The sequence below is a fragment of the Equus quagga genome, chromosome 11 (assembly GCF_021613505.1).
Source record: "Equus quagga isolate Etosha38 chromosome 11, UCLA_HA_Equagga_1.0, whole genome shotgun sequence".
Taxonomy (NCBI): domain Eukaryota; kingdom Metazoa; phylum Chordata; class Mammalia; order Perissodactyla; family Equidae; genus Equus; species Equus quagga.
The window spans coordinates 33,185,616-33,205,005 of record NC_060277.1 but is presented as its reverse complement, the minus strand read 5'-3'; the positions used below and the strand labels follow the sequence as shown (position 1 = coordinate 33,205,005).

At 36.4% G+C, this 19,390-nt stretch overlaps 1 protein-coding gene and 1 long non-coding RNA gene across 4 annotated transcripts in view; one reads left to right on the top strand and one right to left on the bottom strand.

Annotated features, from left to right (window-relative positions):
* The first annotated feature begins 2,366 nt into the window (after window positions 1-2,366).
* Window positions 2,367-5,222, top strand: LOC124246894 (uncharacterized). Its single transcript, XR_006890620.1, has 2 exons — window positions 2,367-3,186; window positions 5,080-5,222. It is a non-coding gene; the product is annotated as an uncharacterized LOC124246894 (long non-coding RNA).
* An 894-nt stretch (window positions 5,223-6,116) lies between these two features.
* USP45 (ubiquitin specific peptidase 45) overlaps window positions 6,117-19,390 on the bottom strand; it is a 66,307-nt gene continuing 53,033 nt past the window's right edge. For 2 of the 3 annotated variants that reach the window (XM_046675622.1, XM_046675621.1), the window contains exons 15-18: window positions 17,893-17,990; window positions 13,666-13,752; window positions 10,488-10,641; window positions 6,117-9,879 (exon numbers count right to left, since the gene is read on the bottom strand). In XM_046675622.1, the coding sequence (XP_046531578.1) occupies window positions 9,749-9,879; window positions 10,488-10,641; window positions 13,666-13,752; window positions 17,893-17,990 (470 nt within the window). In that variant the 3' untranslated portion in view covers window positions 6,117-9,748. Of the gene's footprint in view, window positions 9,880-10,487; window positions 10,642-13,376; window positions 13,473-13,665; window positions 13,753-17,892; window positions 17,991-19,390 lie in introns of those variants that run through there. The other variant, XM_046675623.1, reaches the window with a different exon arrangement.

The following is a 19,390-nucleotide window of genomic DNA, read 5'->3' as shown; positions in this document are numbered from 1 at the left end:
CTAAGAATGCTTTCGGAAAAAGCGGGCTGAGTTCGCGGCGCTACTTTCAGACTATGGAGGGGCCCATGGGTCAAACGGAACCAACTCTGGCGGGCGCTCGGTGAGCCCGCAGCGGCAGTTCAGGCAAACCAGAGTCTCTGGTGGGAAGGTCTGGAAGGTTGCAGGCTGCGTCTCCCTGAGCGCCGCGCTGGGCTCCGCTTCGGGAGACCGGACGTCAGGCAGGCGGCAAGTCTAGATGGCAGTGATAGCGGAGACCTTAGCTGACCCGGCAGCTGTCGCTCTTTGTTAACCTCAAAACATCGCGCCCCCTTCAGGGAACACTTGCTCAGCTGTACCTCACCGCGCCAGTCCCGGTATTTCGTTCTTTCCCGTGACCTTTAGGGAAAAGTGGCGGGTAAGTTCAGTTCCCGTCCGGCTGCTCCTTTTCTCAACTACAAGATGGCCCCCCGAAAGGATCTAGGCAATGCAATTCTTCGAGTAGAATACTTGGATTCCACGGTGTTTTAATATGAACCGGGTTCAAGTATTAAAAGTATCGATTTCCAGGCTAAGAGCTACAAGTTACAAGGAAAACAACAATGCTCCAAAGATACGCTATTTATTTCTCAACTAAATCTTGGAAAGTGCCCTTCTAGAGAGTAACATGAAACTTTTGCGTGACTGAAGAAAGAATACACCAAGTATCTAAATTGTTTACTTGGGGATTGTGCAAAGCAAGTAGCAAGTTATAGTAGAAATACAACAGTAAGAGTATAGCTAGATGGATAAAGAAGATAAATACAAATAGATGTGAGAAGATAGATGCCGTTTGCATGAAATTAAATCTTCCTTGAAAAAACACTTAAAACACATACTTCTGCATCAGCATTAGAGGAAAGTCCTCAATAGCTGAAGTTCGGCGGGGCGTCAAATCCAAGTGGCCCTCGAAATAAAACTTCCTCTTGGGAGAAATGTTCACCAACTGCACCCGGCAACACCATGACGTGATTGCATGAAGCACCTACTGGAGGCAGAGGAAAGTTCCGTTCCTTTGACCCTTTCCCTCATTTCTATTCAGCACCAAAAAAGACTGCACAACAGTGTAATATGATTTTTTAGATCACTTTATGGAACAAAAATTAGAAGGACATATATACCACATGTTATCAGTGGTTATCTCGGATTTTGCTTCGTGATTTTCTTCGTTTTCCAAGTTTTTTGCATAGGGCCTGATTTTCAAGTTTATTTCTCTGAACAACAGTCTGATCAGAGAAACATTCTGTTTTCTCTGTGAAACCTGATTACCTCAGTGAAACTTGCATATGTTCCTACTTCCTATAATCATCTTGTAATCATTTGCTTTTTTCCCCCCCGTAAAGTTGAAGCAATTTTTTGGTAGGGTTTTTTTTCCTGGTCTCTGCTCTCCGACTGGCCAGCAAACTGCGTAGCACACAGAAATTTTTGCGTTCATCAAACAATTGAGTTAATATTTTGAACAATAATGACCCCAGTAGAGGCCAGTCATTTTGGAACCCTGTTGCCAAATGGAGAGAATTATTAAATGCCTCACGTTTTGTTCCTTGTGCCAGTTTAACGAGACAATCTCAGCAATCACTGTTTGCCAGGCCAGGAAACGAGTTATACAGTCCCATTTCCCTTTCCATCACCACTGTCGTCTAGGATTTCCCTGAACATTATGACATGAAGGAGACAACAGGCATGTATACTATTTCAACAACAAACTTTCATAGAACGTGTCATTGTGGCTGAGTGTCTTTTTGAGCAGCTGTCCTGCACATGATCTGCTACAGTCTGGTCATCCTGCTCCTTGATCCGAAAGTGCTGTAGCAGCCAGCATCTTGCCAGTCTTGGCAGTCTGCTGCTTATAACTAACAATCAGGGGACTCTGTTGTAAGTTAAATTTTTTATTAAATTCCCCTGTTTGCAGAGTGTTTGAAGTAGAAAATTCATGGAGAGGATCTGTTCAAGTTAGTACTTTGTATTATTATGGAAACATTATCCTCAAGGTAAAATGGAAAAAAGTTAAATGAAATGTGGAAAAGATACTGAATTAGGAAGTATGCTTCTCAAGATGTGAAACTTTACAGTGTTATTAAGTTCCATATCATATCGCCTTAAAATTTAAGAATAAAAATTATTTAAAACTGTGGTATATACATACAGTAGAATATTACTCAGCCTTAAAAATGAAATTCCGATACATGCTACAACATGAACCTTGAGAAGATTATGCTAAGTAAAAAAAGACAGACACAAAAGGACCGATACTGTATAATTTCACTTATATGAGGTACCTAGGATAGGCAAATTTATAAAGACAGAAAATAGAATGCAGTTGCTGGGGGTTGGAGGAAAAAGGGGGATGGGGAAATATTTAATGGGTACAGAGTTTCTGTTTGGGATGAGGAAAGAGTTCTAGAAATGAATGGTGATCTTTGTACAACATTGTGAATGTACTTAATGCCATGGAATTTGTACACCTAAAAATGATTATAATGGTAAATTTTATGTTATATATTTTACCACAATCAAAATACAATGGAGGCTAAAAAATTATTTAAAGCTAATATGCTACAAGTTATTATAAATTACAACTCTTTTAATTCTTAAGTAATATTGTTACTTAAGCATCTCCTAGCGGGTAGCAAGAGTATATAATGAAGTATAAGAAGGATATAAAATAACAATTACTTCAGTTATTGAACAGTGGACCAAACTAGTCTTTATGCAGGTAATGGCCATTTAGGCCAGATTGGAGAAAGTAAGGTAAACCTAGTGTGTTCACTACCAGCATATTCTTACCTAAAGTCTTTCATGATTCAAACTACTGTTTCTGTACTTAATTCATGTGTGTGATGTAGCAGACATGATTCCTGTTCACCAATATCTGATTCTCCACCAACTTAGAGCACACAGAAGATGGTATTTGTAAGCCCCCTTAAAGTTAGGGAAGACTTTGTGAATTAGTTCTAGCCAATGGGCTGTGGGTTAAGTGATGACTGTCATTTCTGGACCTAAACTTACAAGACCTGATGCACTGTCCCATCGACCAAGAAGGCCATATGTTTCAATAATGCAGCTACAGACTGGTAAATTCTCTGTCAGCCTGGATCACTGAGTTGTTTCATGGGAAAGAGTGGCCAGAAAGAGCCCCAAATCAGCAAAAGACATTGCAATGATCACAAGGTAAGCTGCTGAGATTCAAGAGTCATTTGTTAATACAGCATAAGCCTAACCTATCCTGACAAATACAGATAGTGGTAATGGGAGTTGGGTGCTGCTCAAAGAACCTAAAATGTGTGGTATTAGCTTAGAGGTTGGTTCACACACATAGAAAACTAACACTGGAGGCTAGAAACATGGCACTTCACATTATGCAGTGGCAAAACATTTGATGTATCACCCACGAAAACCTGGAGGCAGAAAATGTACCTTGAATTTCGAACTAGGGGAAGAGGTTGAAAAATAAGACACTGCGTGTTGTGTGCCTAATGGATGCATTTGGCAAGATATTACAAGAAAGAATGGAGCTCAGAAAGGAACGGTTGATTTGTAAAAGCTGAAATGAGGGAACAGAGGTGACCAGAAAGTCTGAGACTCACATAGTTCTGTTTTTCAAATCCAAGCAATAGGAGATAAACTTGAGAAAGCCTTTAAGTGACAAAGAATCATTAAAACTCAGACTTGCAGCAAAGATCATAACTAAGGGAGTAGACTTCATACTTACTTTGGAAAACTTTTCAATAGATAAATTAAGGATGTGGAACCTTTAATTTCCTCGCTTGGGAAAAAAATGCCCGAGAATAAAAATGTGGTTAAGAAGATTGCTCTATCATCAAAGCTTATAGACAGAAAGTACCTGCCATAAAGTCAGGAGAGAGGTGTGAAAGTAGGAAATCAAAGAAATATAGCGAACCCAAGAACTACCTATCTCAAAAAAGTGGTATGGTTACTAGCATGTAAATTTGACTTGAAACAGATAAGAAGCCTACTAAGTTTTTAAGAGTTGTACTGAAAAAGAAACCATAAATCTTGCCTAAAGGAACTTGTAATTATTCCATACTTTAAAAAGAATCAACTTCAGTGCCCAATTATCTAGGAAACAGACTGGAAAAAAAAGCTGTGCAGGGCCCAGCCTAGTGGTGTAGCAGTTAAGTTCGCGCACTCGCTTCAGCTGCCTGGGGTTCGCCGTTTGGATCCCAGGCGCAGACCTATGCATCGCTTATCAGGCCATTCTGTGGCAGGCCTCCCACGTGTAAAACAGAGGAAGATGGGCACGGATGTTCGCTCAGGGCCAATCTTCCTCAGCAAGAGGCGGAGGATTGGTGGCAGATGTTAGCTCAGAGCTAATCTTTCTCGGGGGATGGGGTGTGGGGGGGGGGAAGCTGTGCAACTCCCAAGGATAGCATATTTCTCAACAGCCACTCAGATGTAGACAAGGAAGATAATAATAATAATAAAAAAAAGATCTTTCCAGAGGGTGGAGTCTGGGTCACAGAGAACAGTGGAGAAGGGAATTCTTACAGAAGAGAAAAAAGGTCAAACTAGGCACATTCCCCATGCCCAGGGTAAGAGACCCTGACAATATCTCCATTTTTCTCCCTCTTTCTGGAGGACAATGTTTATCATGGTTATGGTTCCACTGGTTCCACCATGGTATGTTAAGTGTGTGGAAAACAGAACACATCCTTTTGGTTCCTGGGAGCAATATCCAGACCTGACATAGCACTTCCAAAGAGCCTGGTCTTAAAGAATAAAACTTTGCCTGGATGGGACTTTGGAGCCGAATCCCTTGAAAAGGGAGTCACTATGTTCCATGTGTAGAAGAGAGAGAGAGCCGAGTATTTGCTGACCCGAGGGTAGATTGTGAGAAATTTCTAGTGCACTCACATATCTCATTCTCTTTTTTCTTCTGAGCCCATGGGACACTTACTCTTTCCTATCCATCCTACCCATCACTCACTGCAAGTAGGCAGGGCCAGATGACTACTTTTGGCCAATGGGTCATGGGTGACACATCCAAGATGAAGAATTTAATTGTTGGTGCAGACCTTTTATTGCTCTCTTCCTCTGCCACAGTGAGGAGGCCTGGTGTTGAAATGATAGAGCCACAAGACAATCAGCCTGGATTACAAAGTCACCAGTTGGAAAACAGTTGCCTCTGCAGACTACCCGGACTCACAGTGGACTCTGGGTGAGCAAGAAATAAACTGTTAAGTCATTGGGATGTGGAGTTATTTGTTACTGCAGAAAGACCCAGCCTATTCTAATACATATGGGAATACACACATTTTGGATATTTCTGCTTGAGTGCAATTTTAAAAAGGTGTGAAAATGGCTTTGGGGGTCCATGAACCTCTGAACTTACATACAAAAATCTGGGGCATATATTTTTCTGAGAAGATGCAAATGTCAAGATTTCCCTTCCCAGCCTCTATATTGCCATTAGCAGGTTGAAGAGAGGGCCCCAGAATTAAAACTTTCCTCTTTCCCCAACACTCATAGCTTCCCTTTGGGACTATCAGGATTAATATCATGACACCTTTTATCCCTAGAACATCCCTCATCCCCGGACCTTAATTCCTATATGGCTCTGTGGGTTATGTTCCTTGATTTCTCTCCATATCATTTACCATTTGATACATCTTTTCCTTACTCTTCACTTCTTAGAATGTCTATTTCCTCACTTCTTAAAGAGATTTCTGTCTTCAGTGCTGTATCCCCAATGCTTACCTACCTACACAGCAGGTATTCAATAAATACTTATCACATTATTGAACAAATGAAACATGGTCTATAACTTTAATCATAACCTCAAGGAGCTTCATGATCCAAAAGAGGGTAAATAGAAACAAACAGGTAAACAAAATATTTCCTAATAAATTATCCTGCCTAAATAACTAGAACATTTTGAGACACATCTGAAAGGATGAAGACACATCCTTCGTAGATACTGAAATCTGAGTGAAAGTGGCCCATAATAAGATTTTTGTTCTGAAATAATGAATTTCTAAAATATGAAGGATATTTTGAATATAGCTAAGTAAACAAATACAGTGTTGATAGATGAAATATTCTGTTAATAATGTGCATTGCAAAAACTCCAGGACCAGTGCTGAAACATAAATAAGAATTTAATATTTATTATGCATGTTTATACAGTAATATCAAAATAATGCTCAATAAGTTACATAGCTATTTTCTAAAAACACTGCAATAAAAAGTAAAGATAAAACAGTAGGAATGATAACCAATGTTACTCAAAATTAAAAATATAGTCATCTATCTTTTAAACAGATTTGATGATTTCTACATGGACCAAAACATTTTAAATATCTAAAAATAGTCTTTCTTAATATTCTAGATATATATAAAGGCTTTATTTTATTGCACATAACATATTTGGTTTAGGCTTATTTGATCAGCTAACATGCAAATAAATTATGAATATGAATTTAAGAAGAGTAGGCAGGATATTCTTTTGTACTACAAAAATTATATGAAGTTGAAACATTTCACAGCTTAATTTTGAGAAAATTTTTTCAGTTATTGTATAAAATCACTGGCTAAAATCATCACACATGCAAGCTAAGAGCTTTTAAATATATTATAGTAAAATAGTTCTGTTGGCACATTTAAAACAAGAAAACAAGTATCAACTGCTCTTAGAACTGACAGCAAGAACCATTCTCCTTGGCCTCCCAAAAAGGTGGTATTCACATCAGTTTTAAAGACATTAAATGACAAAATCTTAAACATAGATATACATTGGATATGTCAAAAATATTCACATAATTGGCACATAATAAAAATTTTACCATTTTAAATATGGAAAAACTAGGAAACTGGGGTTAGACATACCCTGTAAACCAGTTTCTAAATAAAGCTAGAGAAACTTCTCTGTTTTACTTCTTAAATTCATTTGGCTAAACACTATGTAGTTGTTTTGAGGATCTGTAAACATTCTCATCTGTTCATCCTGTTTCCTGAGGTCATCTGGAAACTACTGTTATTACAGTAGCTTCACAATTTAGTACCCCTGCAAATGTGCTTTGGAAATAGTCAAAAACAAAAATTTAAATGCAGACCATGTGTAACTTAACATGCTTTCTCTATTGTAATAGAGAAAGCTATCTTAGGAAACTCTTAGGCATCCAAAAAATCAAATTTATTCCATTACCAGAAGACATGGAAAAGCATTCATAAACTCTAGGCCATAAAAAAACCAGATTTCAGAATTAGCTCATTTAACATTGTGGAAATGAAAATAAAAGTATCTTATTTGCATGTTACTTCTGGTATAATGTCTAAAACTTATATAGGCCTCTCCATTTTAAAACATGTTAAAATAATGTCAGCATAGTGCCTGACCCTTAGCAGGTATTCAATAAATATAGACTTAATGAGAAAATGTGAAGTTGAGCATAAAAACTACTGCAGTCCTTGAGCACTGAGGTAATGATCTGGAGCTACAATGTGTCACTCACTCAACAAAAAATCACTCTTAACTGGTACTCAGAATAAAGCTTAAAAGATGTCCTATTTGATAACTATAGCACTGGTGCCTTTCCTGGCATCTGATAGTGAAAAGAGGACCTAGGCACTTTCCTTGATTCTTGCCCTCACTATCACTCGCCGTCTCTGACTATAACTGTGTAAAGCATAAGCCAAGAGGCAACAGAAAAGAATGCTCTTGTTTCTTTCCCTTCCTTTCTTCTTCCCTTCCCTCTTTCTCTTTCTCTCTTTCTTTCTTTCATCTATCTATCAATGAAACAAGAAGCAGGTGACCATCCAGTGAAAAGTGCATGCCTTTTAATAGTATCTTATCTAGGAGAGAAATGAGGTGACGTAATATTTACAGTTGTGAGAGGGGACGGTAATTGTCATTACCAAGAAGTCTGACTTGAATAAAGAGATTTAACTAGTATTTTTCAAAAAGATTCACTGCTCTGGTACTGAAAATTTCAGTGTTAATAGATTACAATTAAACACTTTAAATTACCTTTCACAGGACAAAACCTGAGTTTGCAGATTAACTTACACAGATATGTGTCTCCATCATTTCACTGTTAAAAATCAAGAAAAATACTACTATTGAAATTTCAACAGCTTAAAAACAGAATTTGTGCAATGATATTTTTAAGCTCTGCATTTTGTATGTTATTACCTTTTTTAACACTCATCACAATTCCATTTATTCACATATCAAAAGGCAGCACTGGTAACCTTGAAAATGTTGTATATACATGTGTGTTAAGAAGGTTAAATATTTCCACACATTGTCTTCAGCCACGCTTCTTACCCTTCCTTCCCCAGAGAATGAACTGGGACTAGGCACATAGCCAGTATCTGCCTTTAGTGTCTTTAGTTGGCACTAATGATTAGGATGCTTGAACCTTGCAGTTACATGTTTTGATTCAATAATGTGACACCGAAGTAGCCATTATTTTTTTTAAATTTAAGCCTAAGTAGTAGTAATATTTTCATGCCAAGTTTTGGCAGCTTAATAATTTGTATTCTAGCAGTAAAAGATATCATATTTTTGCTAGTATTTAATTCTTTAAAAAGAAAATCAGAAATGCCAACTTTATGCCCCTAAAATAAAATCTAAACTCACTTGAACTTATTAATACTGCTTGATGAAGACAAAGAAAAAGTGATCTCAAAACCCCGAAAACATGATTAACATTTACTGACCTACTGAACTAGGAAATGTATTATCTTTCCCTGTTAAGTATAATTAGAATATAATTCTATAACATTTACAAATATAATTTGGTAATTTATATCTCAAAATACCCTATGGTCCCATAGGGATGAACAACTTCTACTTACCAATTCTGCATGTTACAATTCTCTATCACTATATTTTGACCTTGGCTAATCATTTGCAAATTATCCTCAACTCCACCAAGAATAGGCTGTAAATAATATGTTGATGAAGTATTTCAATATTTTTCTAGTTCTCAAAACCTCAAAGCAATAAGCTAATCAATATAATATTTGTAAACCTGTATTACTGAAGTTACAGTGGTGTCTTTTTATATGGTTGAATCATACAAAACAAGACAAGGTCACTATGCCAATTGTGTAAATACATGTTATAGCAATGTTTCCCACACAGCAGTGCACGTCTACCACTGGATAGCCCTGAGATGATTTTTTAAGTGGAGTGCTACATAGATGAACAATTTATTTTTAATACTTATATATTTATTAGAAAAAATATAACTAGCAGATAAAATGTGGAATATACTCAAAACAAGCCTATGGTTAAAAAAATAAGGCTAAAAAATAAGGTTAAAAACAATAAGTAAACAATGGCACAGGAGGTATACATACAAGTATATGAGATCAGAAAGGTGGTATGTGACTCACGTTTGGGAAACACTGTTTTAAGGAACCATTTGATTTAGTCAGTATCATTTCTGAATGCTTGTAATAATAAGCCACATCATAAAAGAATTTCCTCTACTGCTGTAAATTCTAGTTTTTCCAGGGATAAATAATTTTTTAAAAACATGTGTTTACATTTAGTTTAAGAATATACATTTGAAAGCACTCAGTAAATTTAATTTACTTTAAAAGCATTTACCAAAATGGTAAAAATGTTCAGGAGCATTTGAGGGACATGCTATTCCTACAGAAGAGAAAAGACTACGAAGGCACATTGCATATTATGGTTACCATTGCAGCATTTAAATAAAAGTGATCTAAATAATCATTACCATGAATAATTAACAAATCATTATAATATTCTTTCATAAAAAAGAAGGTACGCTTGTGCACTAAGTGCTCTTGATTCTGGAACCACCTGCACATAAGTATCACTAACATGGACCCACTGGCCTGCCGACTCACTATCAGGTTCTTTCAAACCTAACAAAACAGAAAGAAGTAAAATTTTATAAGTATGTTCTTAAACAACATATTCATCACAAACTTTATTTATCTAGTGCCAGATGTTATTGTATAAGTCTGTTTCTTCTTGGGTTAAACACCTACCTAAATGAACTAATCTTTCAAAGCATTAGTACTAGTATCATTTTACTTTAAATATCTAGTGAAAAATTAGATAGCCTTGTAAATATTTGTTCAAGGAAAAGAATCATTTTCACTAAAAGAAAAGGAAAAAATAAAGTTAGTTTGCTAGTCTATAAGCAAAGTCAGCAAATTTTCAACTCCAAGTCTATTCTGAGGTCCTGGTATATCTTCAAAAACTTTTGGTATTGGTAAATAAAATGCTACTCCACTGCAATAAACAAGGACTTAATATCTTGAAAAACTGTGTGTCACTTCACATCACCTAGAAGGGACAGTCTTATGATATTTAAGATTCTCTGAGATGACCTAAGTACTCTTAAAGGTATTTCTCACTTGACATCAACAAGTGAATCCACTTGAGGTATCCATGAAATAATTTACCTCTTCCAGAAAAGGAAGAATAAATTCGTTTTTAAAAATAAAACAAAATTAGGATGGCATACCAGGTACATTTCTCTTCCCAGTGATATGTTCCAATAATCTCCTGGAGGGTGTCCTCACTTTCACGTAAGCGGTGTAGTGGCCTCCTCTCATCGAGCCGCTATGTTCCACTACACCATAGAGACCATAGAGAACTTTATCTCCCACATTTACATTCTTTGAGACAAAGAAAAAACCCAAATTAGTAATATTGAGTGAAATACTATTGTAAGGAAAATTAAGTCAAATGTACATCCTGCTTAAAATAACAGAAATGCATATTCAAACTACACTGAGATACTCTTCCAATGTATTGGACTGGGAAAATGCAAAAGCTTGACAGTGTTCTCTTGGCTGGGCTGTGGGGAAAAGAGTACTCATATACATTGCATGTGGGAATGCAAAGGGGCGTAGCCCCTGTGGAGGGATATCTCATGTTATCTAGCTAAGTCATATATGTATTACCCTTAGATTTATCAATCCTGTTTCTAGGAGTCTATCTCACAGGTATATGAACAAAATGTAAAAAGACATGCACCACACAGTACTAATTGTAGAATTATTTATAATATCAAAAGACTGGAATAGACCCAAATGTTCATAAACTGGGGACTGGTTGAATAAACTCTGAAACATCCATATAACAGAGTATTATACTGCTTGAAAAATGGAGAGCTTCTAAATACTGCTATGAAATAATCTCCAGGATATAATGTTAAGAATAAGATAGAAAAAAGGGTAGGCATTGGAAGCTATGATTATTTAAGAGGGGAGATGTATATATACATACCTGTCTGCTTATATTTTAAAAAATAACAGAAGAAACCAGTTTTTTTAAAAGGTTATTTAGAAGGAGAGAGAAAAACAGAATGGATATGGAGAAAAGCTACACTTGTCTGAATTTATCTTGTATTGTACATTTGATACATAAAATATGTAGTTCCAAACTCAAATGTAAGTGTTAAACAAAATTTTAAAAATTTACATTTAAAATTTAACCCAGGAGCCCAACTGATGAGGCTTTCAATTGCCAACTACAGACCCATTAGACTGATATATTAAGAGCATGAATAAAAAGAAAAGTGTAATAAATTGAAACATATCTAATGTGTTTAAATCCATGAATTCATAATGATAAATTAATTGATCAGAGTTTGAGGATGCTAGTGAATTAATTCATTATTCTTAAAACTGGTTTAAAAGGGAGGCAGGGAAAGCATAGAGCATTTATTCCACCTTTTCTATAAGAACTATATACCATAAGATAACTAAATAGATGAAAGGAATTTCTCTTTATGTAGAAATATTCTAGCTAAAAAATGAAGAAGGAATGACAGGGATAGAATATCATTACCCTGTAATTCTTAATGAACTCACAGATCTCGCATTGAGTACCACTGGTGGCTAATATCACAAAAAGATAATTGGCATTATATGGCACCTGATGAAAGAACAGAACAGTCCCTATGAAACAGCCTTACCAGGAGAAAAAAAAAAAAAAAAAAAAAAGGAATACCAAACCTGAATCTCTTCAAGCCTCTCTAGATCCAACTACCTATTTGTAGGAAATAAACAGGATAGAGGAAAAATCACCAAAATCTAAACTATGGGAAACTACCAGAAAGATGACCCAGTTTCTTCAACAAATAAACTGCAAAGGGGGAGAGATGGGAGAGGGGAACCATATATTAAAGGAGACATTGTCCAATCATAATGTATAGCCCTTACTTGGATATTAATTCATTTTAAAAACTTCATTTATGAGACAATTGGAAATACATAAACTAGATGATATGAAGGAATTCTTAATTTTTTTAGTGTGAAAGTGGTATTGTGGTTATATTAAAAAAAAGGAGGGGAGCGATTCTTATCTTTTAGAGATTCACAGAGAAATATTTATGAGTGAAACGATGTCCGATATTTGTTTCAAAGTAATATGGGAGGAGGAAGTAGATGAGCATGTGGATGGCGCAGAACTGGCCATGTATCTAAGGTTTTAGGGCTAGGTGATGGGTGAAGGGTATCATTGCACTGGTCTACTTTTGTGTATGTTGGAAATTCTCCATAATACATAATTTAAAAAATATGTTTTCATAAATTTAATACAGAGCTTGTTAAATTACATTTTGTTTACCACAATATCAAATTATATGAATACTGAGTATTAACAATTGACAGATATTGCTGGTATTCCACAGCAGATGAACTGGATTCACTGACAAATTGCATTTAAGTTTTTCTGGGTTTTTTTTTTTTCTGAGGCAGATCCACTCTGAGCTAATATCTGTTGCCAATCTTCCTCTTTCTGCTTGAGGAAGATTCGCCCTGAGCTACCATCTGTGCCAGTCTTCCTCTATTTTGTATGTGGGTTGCCACCACAGCATGGCCACCAACCAGGGGTGAAGGTCCAGGCCCTGGGTCCCAAATTAGGATGCCAAAGTGGAGCACAGTAATCTAACCACCAGGCCACAGGGTCAGCCCTGGATTTAAGATATTTTTGTTTTGACTGATCAATGGATTGAAAATATTAAGTTCAATAAGCATTCTATTAATACCACAAAACCCAGACTGCTAACAAGGAATCATGAACAGGACAATATGTTATCCCATAACTGTTTGGTTCTCTCAAGAAGGACAAGGTCATTGATTTCACCCACACAGTTCTTACATGTAAGTATAAGCAATTATAAACCAGTCTGCTTTCTATACCTAATTATGAAAGTATTAGCAATTTTAAAGTATCATCCTCAGCTGACAAATGCACTGTTCTCAGTAGTGTACAGGAAATGGCATGAAAAACAATGCACTAGCATATTGATTTGCAAAAGATAAATAACTCTATAAATGCTAAAACTACTGCTAATTAGGAACATCATTTACAAGGAACAGGAGAGGGCACAAAATCTGCTTACCTCTCTCAGCAACTATCTGCTTCTAGTAGCATTTACAAGCAGCTCTGATGACCACCATGCCTCATACTTTACACATCTGTTCAACTTTTCTTTACTCTGTCTCCCAAAGGACAAAAGTCATATTCAGTGTGTCAAATGTTCCACGTTACTGATTTAACTTCACTAACTATAAAATTCCCTTTCAGAAGAGAAGCTTATTTAAAGAAAGAAAAGCATGGCTAATAAACAATACACAGGATACTTTTAAGCATATTATTTGCAGGTCAAATATCTTAATAATATACTGTACCTTACAAGTGGCAGAACAGAATGGTGCTAAATCAAGCATCAGTGGAAAATCTACATGTCTGTTTACTTTGCGAAGACTCAAGCCAGCCTTAAAAAGACCAAAACAAAATTTTTCAATGCAACAATTAATTTAAATCATGTTTGTCAGTTAAAACCAAGAGAGGACTCCTAAAAGTTAATTTTTTCATAGATATCAAAACATGACTAATGAATAGTCCAAAACTGATATATGACTAAGTTTTTAATTAGGTTTCATAAACTATTATTTAAAAGATCATTCATTTACACAGGCATTTTTACCACAAACAATATGATAATAATCACCTTCACTGTGGCTTTTCAACAGTTAGGTAAAAATAAAGTCAATGTGATAAAAGCTAAGCTACTGACACACATATTATCATGAAAATAGATTCAACTGAAGAGTCAGGAACCTGGTGTTCTAGGCCTGACTCAATGACTGAGTAACAGTTAACTCGAGGCAAACTCATCTAGATCAAGGCAGAAAGTGGGCTGCATGAATTAGATTAGGTCCTTTTCAGTTCTAAAATTCAATGATATTCATTCATTAAAAAGAAAAAAGCCTGAACACTCAAATCATTTTATCAATAAAAGTAAATGCTATGTATTATAAATCAAAATGAAACCTCATGTTCTATTATGCTTCTAAATAAGCTCTACTTCTTTCTCTATTTTTAATTTCCAAAGGCAGACCTTGAAAAATGTACACTTTGCACTACGTAATGATAATAAAAACTAGCTGACAGACTATAAAGTTATTGGATAGGAAACCCACAAACAGAAAAGGACTCTATTGGAATGAGAAGATACTTAAATCTGAACTGTTCGCTATACAAAAACGAATAGATACAACCTTTCATGCGAGGCTTTCATGACTTACTTCAATGACTAGTCTTTTCATTTGCTTACCAATCACATAATTTTACTGTAGATCTGTTGCCTATTTCTTATCTTTCTTTAAAGAAAAAAACCTTATTTTTTGACCAAAATATACCCAACCACTGATTTGTTTTTCCAAGTGATCTTTAGAAGGCTATCTGACATGAAATGATGAGGTCATCTCCCTGGAATAGTTATTTGATCTGTATTTGATTAGTCTGCCTCCTTTTTTCTCTATAAGCATCCAGCATCAGCACTGTGTGAGGTCATTTCAGGCCAATGCGTTCTCCCCAAACAGGACTTTGCTGTTGAGAAATTATGCCATAACAGTAGAGACTTCATAATGGGCTTTAATTTAAGATGAATCTCTTTTTCTAGGCGATCATTTTTGGAAAATATCTTGCCTTATATTTGGTCATGTGCAGTCTCCTGACTTTTTTTTCTTTTTCTTTTAACTGAATGATATATCCTAAGTATTTTCCCCATGTCATTAAAATATAAATCTGATGTCCGGCACATTGGACACTTACACTAGGCCTCACATCTGACATAATCTACAATGACTGGGATACACATTTTTGTGTATATCTCTATTTCCTTGCAATAGGTTCTTAGAAGTGGAATTAGCCAAAAGGAATTACTTGTCTTCAAAAATGTTTTATTCAAAACATCACTTAATGTTCTTGATATATATTATTAAATTACTTCCTAGGCGTTACCAACTTACACTCCCACTGCTGGCACATGAGAATGCCTATATTTCATTTCATCCTTATCAACACTACTGGATCTCTGCCAATTTGGACAGGTTAGAAAAGGAATCTCACTGTCATTTTATTTTGCATTTGTTTTGCTGGAAAGGATGGACTTTTTTTCATACTTTCTTGGAATTTTTACTTCTTCTATGAATTGTCAATGCATGTTCTTTACGATTTTACTATTAGGGTCTTGATATTTTTATTATTGATCTTTGAGAGCTCTTTACATATTTAGGATATTAATCATTTACTGTACTCATGACAAAGATCTCTAGCCTGTTTGAGATTTGCTTTTCAGTGTTGTAGATGTTTCTGATATACAGCTCCAAAGTTACTATAGAGAAATAAGGGACACTAAAAAACTAGAAGTAGAGACATTGCTTAGAGACTCTGCTCCCTATAATTCCAAGTCCCTGGGAATGAGAATGTGGCTTTGCTGACATTACATTAGCTTGAGAGCAAGACGGGATCAAAATGTCTGTAAATATTTCCCTTTAAGGGCATTCATTCTTTCTGTAAGTTGTTCCTAAATAGGGATGCAAGTACCAAATACAAAATAACTGTGGTACATCATGGAATTAGTTTCTCAGATCTGGCATGACCCTATCTTGTTCACACAGAGTCACTGCAGACATACAGCTTCCATTAGACATTCTGATGTAATGAGACAGGATACATCTGCTTCTACTCTCCGTGCCCTTTTCATTCCCGAGTTTCTATAACCGTGGTGATAGAAACTCAAGAACTTAATCTAATCTTTCTGTGGACAGGGATGGGGGTGTAGAGAAAAATCTCTTCCTGCCTATCTGTGGCCCACATGAAATATTGCAGATATATAACCAAAGCTCTCAATCTTCCCTTAAGATTTCTTTCACGGGTTTTATATTTAGAAAACTTTCCACACAGAGGTCAGGTTAACATTCATTGAAGTCTTCTTCTGGTCTTTTGATAATGTTTCAGACAATTAAAAAAATTATCTGAAAATAGTATTGATACATAGTATAAAGGGAAGCTCTAAATTTTTATTTCCTCAAACAGCTATTTTTTCTAAGTCCTTTACTGAATAATCCAGCTCCCTTCCCAACTGATTTGAGATTCTTCCTTTACCATAAAGAGCTTTAAATTATGCTATTTTATTTATAAACAATTCTGACCATACTGTTTTAATTATTATAGTTTTAGTTTAAAACTGGTATCAAAAAATCACCACTTCTTTTTCAAAAATGTTTTGATATTTTCACTTATTCATTATTCCAAGAGAAACTTTAAAATCATTTTATCAAATGCAAAAAAAAAAAAAAAAAATGGAGGGGCCAGCCCTATTGCCCAGTGGTTAAGTTCACACACTCTGCTTCAGCAGCCTGGGGTTCGTCGGTTCGGATGCTGGGTGTGGACCTACACACTGCTCATCAAGCCATGCTGTGGTGGCATCCCATATAGAGGAACTAGAATGACTTACAACTAGGATATACAACTATGTGCTGGGGCTTTGGGGAAGAAAAGAAAAAGATGAGATAAGGCATTGGATTAAAACTATAAATATGGAGGGGTCTAGCCCAGTGGTACAGCGGTTAAGTTTGCATGTTTCACTTTGGTAGCCCAGGGTTCACTGGTTCAGATCCCAGCTGCAGACCTACATACCACTTGTCAAGCTGCTGTGGCAGAGGTCCCACATAAAATAGAGGAAGATGGGCATAGATGTTAGCTCAGAGCCAGTCTTCCTCAGCAAAAAGAGGATAATTGGCAGCAGATGTTAGCTCAGGGCTAATCTTCCTCAAAAAAAAAAAAAAAAAGAAAGAAAGAAAGAAAAAGAAAACTATAAATATGGGGCCAGCCTGGTGGCATAGTGGTTAAGCCCAGGTGCTCCACTTTGGTGGCCCAGGGTTCACTGGTTTGGATTTTGGGCAGGGACCTACACAGCACTTATCAAGTCATGCTGTGGCAGCATCCCACATAGAAGAACTAGAATTACCTACAATTAGGATATACAGCTATCTACTGGGGCTTTAGGGAGAAAGAAAAAGAGGAAGACTGGCAACAGATGTTAGCTCAGGGCCAATCTTCCTCACCAAAAAGCATACCTTAAAAAAAACAAAACCTATAAATAATTGTAGAAAAACCTGTCACATTAAAAATATTTAGGTTCCCTCCCATTGTAGAGTCCTATAGGGGTGGGGCCTGCTTTGCAACCCTTTCTGCATTTAATCCTAGCCAACCATGCCCAGCCCATGCACTCCTCTCATCAGGATCCTGAGAGCTCAGAAAGCTATGTGTACTTTGCTCTTTCCCTGCTTCTAAATAAGGATTCTTAATAAGTCTTATTTTCCATTCATACACACACACACACACACACCCCCTACGTGGGTTCCTTCCACCTTAATCTTCAAATATTGTGAATTAGACAATTTAATTAGAAAAGTCTTGTAAACTGTTACAGCTGAAAAGGCAGTAAATGATAAATTTTTAAATTCAATAAATTACTATCTAATCCTTGACAGAATTTTACAAGATCTAGGGCTCTGCAAAACCTATGATGAAAATTACTACAGTGCTACAACAGGGACTTTCACCTGGTGGAATCTTTTAAGGTGGAGAATTAGGATAGCTGGAACAGCAGAAATGAGCAACTGCTTCCTGGCATTTGTATAAACCCCTTCTGCTTTCTTTTCTGCATAAAATACAAAATACATTTACTTGTAAAATTCCATTTTATACATTATCTACCATAAAATATAGTAAACATTTACATAAAAGTGTCATACCACATTTTTGAAAAGTTAAAGAAATCAGATTTCTGGTTACAGGGTGCCTCTACTCCTTTCCAAAAGCCCACTGAAATGAAAGGGATTTTTAAAAAAGGCACACATTTAGAAGGACAGAAAACAGGGGAGGTGACACTTGCAAGTAAATTTTGGAAGCTGGAAAGCAGATGGACTAGTAGTGACTTATGTCAATGCCCTCCAGTCAAAGACCACCAGAAACATACTTGTAGTTGAAAAAATTGGGTCATTACTCACTGCAGTGAAAGGAGATCACATATTATGAAAATAATGGGGCATTTCAATAAAAAGTTGTTACAAAGGACTTGTGATAGGATTTGAATATGGCCAATTGCATATTTAACTTAGATTAACGTAAGTTGGTATTTCTTTCTTCTCCCATCTAGACATTTCTTTAATTACTAGTGTATTAAGCATGTCTTTAGTCTGATGCTTTGACATCTGGGGCTCTGCTAACACTGGAGGGCCAGCCTCTCCCAGGGCTAGCTAATTCCGAGACAGTAAACAACTTAAGTGTGCCTTTCATATGCAAACCAACCAATTCAAAGCCCATACCCCAGCCACCTCCTTTCTTGGGCTCTTATACTCTAGGCCACTATCCACCTGCCCTAACCACACCAGGGCCAGGTACCAGACAACTAGAGACTGCCCCTATACCCCAGAGCCCACTGAAATTATTCGAAACTAGTCAATCCTAAACCTGTTTACCCTGCCTTGACCATTCCTTCCCTTGGAAACCACAGTAAAGGCTCTTGCCCACGTTCTCCCCGCCCCCCCGCCCCTGCAGCTCCCTCTGCTTCTTGACCAACCCTGGTGCTTCCCCACGTGGCCCTGCATGGCATTGCTTAGTGGCCCCCTCCTCCTAGGAACTGTGAGTAACAAAGTATCTTTTCAGTGGCAGTTGTCTCCGGATCTGTTGGCCTCACCATACCTGAATAATAATAAAATCTACATTTTGAAACAATCAGGCACTAAGAATCAGAGTATTCTCTTGATTTAATCAAGACTAGTGGTCCACTGAAAATTTCTTACTTGACAAACCCTCTTTTTTCCACTTTTCTCTGGTCAACTAGTTACTATATTAGCTTTACAGCAAAGAATTATTTAAAATCTTCAAACTTATAACTTATGATATGACTTTACACTAAATTGGTGAGATTTGTAAGCACATTAATTTCATCATTAATATCACTAGTTGATACCACTGTTAAGTTTTGGGGAAATTTCTTCTGAAAAGATCTCAGAGAGTTAGTCCCCTGAAATAAGATTATGTGGATTTGCATTTTCA